The sequence below is a fragment of the Salvia splendens genome, chromosome 21 (assembly GCF_004379255.2).
Source record: "Salvia splendens isolate huo1 chromosome 21, SspV2, whole genome shotgun sequence".
NCBI lineage: Eukaryota > Viridiplantae > Streptophyta > Magnoliopsida > Lamiales > Lamiaceae > Salvia > Salvia splendens.
In genome coordinates this window covers 7,247,836-7,254,292 of record NC_056052.1, presented here as the reverse complement: position 1 = coordinate 7,254,292, position 6,457 = coordinate 7,247,836, and the positions used below count along the sequence as shown (strand labels likewise).

Sequence of the window (6,457 nt, the reverse complement as noted above, 5' to 3'; positions counted from 1 at the left end):
ATCCCATAATAGTAGAAATTCTTTTCATTTTGATTGTCCCATAAAAGTAGTCCAATTAATTTTCAATAATTTTTTTCCTTTCTAATAAGGTTGATTCATTCTAACAATACTCCAATCTCTTTTTCTTTCTATATTTTTCTTACTTTATTAATTCTATATTAAAATTTATACTACTATTTTTAAACTATCTATATTTATTATATAGTGTTGATTGTTGTGTGAAATTCTCTATCATCTTTAAAGAATATACAATACTATAAATATTCTCTGAGATTTCTAAACTCAATAATAATATCTAAGCTCATATCAAAATAATTTTTTGCATTCGCTCTGTTGGAGAATACACACCTCGACCAACAAATATTAGTATAAGAGAGTGGACTAGCTTGTTAAGTGAATACGAAATTGTGACATAATCTGATCAATTTATATTTGCTTAACATTAATCTAAATTGTTAAGAAATTTATGAACTCACATTTAGAGGAAAAGAAATATTAATAAAACAGAAATTTTATTCTGAATTAGGATGGCGAATTAATTGTTGCGCCGAATGTAGCACACCAAACTTTTAAAAAATCATATATATTCAATAAAGTTATGTTACTTTATTTCGGAACTTTTTGACCGACATCAAAAAGCCATATTAATCTTTTCAATTTAAGTATTTTAAATTATATGGTTGTTCTTCAGTTGTGCTTTGATAATTTTGTCTGCCTTAGTAAAAAACTTAATATTATGTCGTAATATACTTTCGGCACGCGAAATAAAGTTGTTTTTTCAATCATTTTTACTATTGTTTTCATACACAATCATTTAAGTTGAATATCTAACACACCGTTGACAAATTAATCATTTAGCTGCCATTTGTTTTTCTCGTTTTGTAATACTAGTTAACAGTACATTATTATTGGCAACTTTGTCGCTTAAGTTCTTTTTCTAGTAAAAATAGAACTTTTCAACAAAACTTTGATTTGCAATGCACAATATCATAAATTTACTTTATTTAATTTGTGTTTTATATTAGTGCAGGAAAATGTCATGAAGATATGAGCCACCATATTTGAAATGAGATTTTCCAAACTGACATTCACTACAATAAAAATCATCATACATAAACCAGCCATTAATTTATTACAACATCTACTACAACCAACATTTTCTTACAACAATTCAATCTTACATATCCAAATCCTCGAACTATCACCGTCACATTGGAGGCGACGGTGATTGCTTAAAGGTTTTGAACTCTACGTTCCACTAAATTAAAGACGTTCATGATTGATCACTAGATGTCACTCTTCATGCCTCCACATTTGATTCAAGCCATCAAAAGATTTTCAACGGCACGAGACATCTAGAGTGATAAACGTTGTCCAAGCATCCTAAGATAACGACATCAGAAGATTATTGGCGAGATAGTCACAATAAAAGAATGTATTAGTATGCATTAATGCATAATTAAACTCTACATCACTCAACTGTCAATAATCTTAGTAGTGGACAATATAACTTAGCTAGAAAGTAGATAAATAGGACATAGATCGAAAAAGTAGGAGAGAGAATGTTTATAACAACTCGCCTGAAGAGCGACAAAGGCCTTTTCTGCAATGTACTTGTGTAAGAGTGAGGCTCCCCGTTGTTGTAGCTTGTCTGGATGCAGGCACAAAATGGATTTTTGATACGCTTTCTTAACCTGTGAGCTCTCCATTAATTTCATTAGAGGTATTGCGATCCAACCGCTATTGGGCCATAGAATCTGAAGATCCCAACATGGTAATATCAGGTTTTGATCGTTAGGTAAAAAAAATGAAATTAAAGATCATATTTGTTGTCTTCTCACATGATGTAGGGAAGATAATAGCAACCGGATGTCGGATTCCTTGCCGGTCAACCAAAGCCTTATCTTCTCATCGAGTATGCTCGTGTCATCTTCTAATAGAGAGCTATCCTCAACTCGATTTGATGAAATATGAGACTCATCCATCACTTCTGCATTGTTTAAACCAAGATTAAATATAGCCAAAAAATCCAACCGATATAAACATGAAAAATCAGTTAATTAATTAACTAACTAACTAACTAACCTTGTGTAATTGGTTTCTCTTGAGAAGAATATTTGCGAATCCTATCCTTGGCCCATGCGATGGCTTCATCGACATCGGTGGATTCGTAGGCAGTGTCTCGGCTGCAAGAATCGAGCTCTATCACGTACGAGCTCATCAACTCATCTTCATCTATTTCCATTTCCATTTCTTCATCGATTATTTCGCAGCTCTCTGCGTTTGATATCGCAGATGATGGTGAGTTGAACTGTATGTCGTCGTTTTCAGTCACTCTGAATTTCATTTGCTCAATATCAAGATTTTCTTCGATTTCTTTGGATCCCCACAATTTCTCTAGAAACTCATTTTCACAATCCATGTTGGAAAACACTGGCTGTTTTTTGTGATGTGAATCCCACTTAGTCTTGATGTTTATTGGCCTAAAAATGTGCATAAAATTAGTATCATACATTTATCTAAATCTAAATATATCATATAGTCAAAGTAGGGTTGAATAAAATAATATATGTACACATCTTGTTTATATTAATTCGACGTGTTTTCTAATACTTGTCTCTGATTGAAAAAGTGAAGCGATTTCGAGACCAAAAAATCAAAATTTTAGATCGATGATCCAACATGCTAAGCGGAGTTCATTTGTGTTTTTACATAAAAAGAAATAATTGGGATAGCTCGGAACAGAATATTACTCAAATAACTTTGACGAATGGATTATATTTTGTCGAAAAAGGGACTAATTTCATGTAATAGAAAAAGTAGTAGTACAAATTTTACTACTTCCCGCCGTCAGCACATGTCTTAAGAAATTGTTTAATTATATAAAGAAAAATAGGAAAATGAGTTAGTAGAATATAGTTCGCAATTCATTTTATAATAAAATGCGAGTGTATTGAATTAATTGACTGATGGGTCCAATTACCTAAAATGGAAAAAAACAAATTAGATTTAAATCATGAAAATCTTAAATAGTAAAATGTGACTTTAAATCGCGAACCTGAGTATTTTTTTACGATTACACACCTGAGCTTGGAAGCTAATAAGGAAATGTCGTCGCACACAGGAAAGCGGACGGGGCTGAGCTCCTCGGAGCTCAGCACCGACGACGAATTCGTCTTCAACCTCGACCTCCAGCTCATCATCTTCGTGGCGTCCCATCCGAAAATGTCGCTGAAAAAGCCACTCCTTTGGCGGCTGCTACGATCAATACTAACCTGCTGCAAAGATGGAATATCGAAAAGGGGCAAATTCCGGCCCCTCCGCCTCACCGGCTGCGCCGCCGCCTCTGCCGGTTTCTCAGTTGGCCAAAATATGTCGTCGTAGAAGCAACCGGCGGCGGATAGGTGGTGGGAGAATATGCTGCGGGGAGCGTCATCGGAGACGCTTATGTTGGCGGCGGGCCGCTGTATTTCCGATCTCATTCGCCGGAGATCCTCCATTTTCGTGTTAGTGTGATTTGATTGGTATCAATATGCATGATTGTGTTTCCTTTATATAGACATTTTTTTTTGTAGTTTTGTAATTTCCACCGTTATTTGGTCTTTCATTTGTTGAGCTGTAGACGCGTTGGAATCAATGAGGATTCATTTCTAGAGTGCGGGATGAGTTGTTATTGGGTCGATCTGTTAACGATCCAACCCGTTAAAACAGATCAGACACGGCCTTTGAAGAAAATCTGAAATCCGAATATGAACTCAAACATTATTCGCACACCATACGAACAAGGCTATAATCCAAACCCAAAATAATCGTTTCTTTATGGGACCGACCCAAACAACATGATTATGTGTTGGGTTAGGGTCTGGTTATTCGTTAATAAATAAAATTATTGTTTTAATTATTTTTAATAATTATAAAAATGTTAAATATTACTTTTATTGTTTAGATTTAAACTGTGACAAATTTTAATCATGTTATAATTGGTTTTAGTTGTGTAATTTCATATTTTATCGTGTAATATTAAGTTTTAATCATGTAAATATTATGTTATGGTCGTTATCATGTCGTGTCAAGCTAAACTATATAGTAACTCACTTAGTCTCACTATTATTAACGGTAGGTCTGATATTTTTTTCGCATGAGAGCATAACTCGTACGAAGTTTTTAAATTGAAACTCAATAAGAATCCGATGATTTTGAGATCTTAATTTGACTGACACTCAATCCTATTTTATCATATTTATACTTTATACATTTTGACTTGGGGAAATGCCCTAACATGCTAGCAATGCAAGTGGCATCGTAAGAGTTCACGCCTAAGCAAAGATTCATCCTATCCAATTTTACTTAGTTTTTGAAAGCGTTATGACTTCCATCGTATCACATTCATAGTCATAGATATGAATATGATCCTAGGATTAGGAATGTTAGGTAGTACTAGTTGATAGTGGAATATTCTTGATTTTTTAATACTATTTTCGTCCTACAATAAGAGTCATATATTTTCATTTAAGTTTATCCTATAATAAGAGTCATATTTCACTTTTACCACTACAAAAAACTCGCAATTTAAGTGACGAAATTATCTGTCATTAATCCGCGAAATTTAGGCACTTAACAGATTTAGTGACATCTTAAGTATCAACAGATTCGTCAATACAAAGCTTGTTAGTAAAAATATTAGCGACAGACAAATCCGTCACTAAAGTTACAATGACGGAAATCAAGGAGGCTGCCATGGTAAATTCGGATTAGTGACTGACTATTCTGTCACCAATTAGCGACTGACGATTTTCAGTCACTTATCCGTCACTACTTCTTGAAATTTCCGCTGCTATCACTAATTCCGTCACTAATTTTTGCGTTTTTTTTGTAATGTACCATAAATAATAAGTAGGTCTGACATTCCACTAACTCACTTCACTCACATTAATATAAAACAAATATAGAAAGTGGGTCACAAATTCCAGCAACTTTTCCAATTTACTATTCTTTACATTTCTTAAAATCCATTCACACACCAAATGTGTGTGACTTCTATTGTAGAAAATGTGTGTGACTTCTATTGTAGAACGGAGGGAGTATCTATGTTAAGACCCTATTTCATTTTTGATGTGTTTAGTTCATAAGAAAAGATTCATCCTATCCATTCTTGATTTCTCCCTCCGTCCCAAATAATTTATCACCATTTGAGTCGGCACGAGTTTTATAAAATGTAAAGAAAAAGTGGGTTGAAAAAGTTAGTGGAATGTGGGTCGTAATTTTGTGGAGTATATTAGTTTTACTCCATAATAAAATGTGAGTGGAAATCACTTAGTGAGATATGAGATCCACTATAAAAATAGTAAAAGGTGACAAAATTTTGGGGACGAACGAGAATGGAAATAAGTGACATATTTTCAAGGATGGATGGAGTATTTAATATCTATGTTAAAGACCCTATTTTATTTTAATTTTTCATAAACTAATACTCCCACCGTGCCTCTGTAGTAAAGGCATTTCTTTTCGGCACGAGATTTAAGAAAAATTGTTTTAAATGAGTTAAGTAAAAGGAGAATAAAGTAGAAAGGAAAAAGGTAGAGAGATGAAGAGAGAGTAAAGTACTTTTTGCCAAAAAAAAAGAAATGACTCAGCTACAGTGAGACAATCCAAAATTGAATACGACTCAGCTACAGAGGGACGGAGGGAATAAATAATTAATAACTTATGCTCAATATAGAGATTGAGAAATACTAATAATGTTCAAAATCTTGGACTTAAATAATAATTGTAATATATTATATTCTACATTATTTTCTCTCTTAATTTACTCTTTCTCCAATTAACTATTTATTACTACTATTATATATCCAAAATGAATGCAGAAAATGAAACACCTCTATTAACATGGAATGGAGTAGTACTTTTTAATCTTTTTATGAAAATAAAGAATTTTAGTTTACAAACTATAATAAACTTTTTTGATCTAGAATTTTTTTAGCTTGTCTATAAAATTTAGTTCACTAATGTTCATGGTAACTTTATCTCTCTAATAATATAATCCTAATATTTATTAATAATCCTCTAATTATTTTTTTATTTCTCTTATACTTTTATCCAATTTACGTTGAAATATATGATGTTAACATCAAAACTATTAGTCTCTCCGTGTCATTCTAAGTACATAAGTGAAAAAAATAAAATAAGAGAGAGAAAAGGAGAGTTATATTTCTAATTTAAGAAATATATAACTTATGAGACATTCCAAAAGGTAAAGTATGTCATTTAAATTGGGGAGGGAGTGTTAGATGTAGGAAGCACAGTCTAACCATAACAAGCTTAGAATATCCGTAGAATTTCCGACAAAAAAATGACCTAACTTTGTCATATTTTCAACCCTATCAAATCTTATGTTAGGGTATGAGCAAAACCTAGTACTTAATTTTTTAATTTGATAGACCCTACACTAACTGTACGC

The 6,457-nt window shown here is 32.6% G+C and overlaps 1 protein-coding gene across 2 annotated transcripts; it reads right to left on the bottom strand.

Moving 5' to 3' along the window:
* Positions 1–1,072: 1,072 nt before the first annotated feature.
* Positions 1,073–3,679, bottom strand: LOC121783844. Of its 2 annotated transcripts, XM_042182021.1 has the most exons (5): positions 3,085–3,679; positions 2,086–2,483; positions 1,842–1,990; positions 1,581–1,757; positions 1,073–1,383 (listed from the first exon to the last, which is right to left on the bottom strand). In XM_042182021.1, the coding sequence occupies exons 1-5, from the start codon at positions 3,498–3,500 to the stop codon at positions 1,339–1,341; spliced, it is 1,185 nt and encodes a 394-aa protein (XP_042037955.1). In that variant the 5' UTR covers positions 3,501–3,679; the 3' UTR covers positions 1,073–1,338. The 2 variants fall into 2 exon arrangements, with proteins under 2 accessions (XP_042037955.1, XP_042037954.1); XM_042182020.1 differs by lacking the exon at positions 1,073–1,383 and having other exon boundaries at positions 1,392–1,757.
* Positions 3,680–6,457: the final 2,778 nt, after the last annotated feature.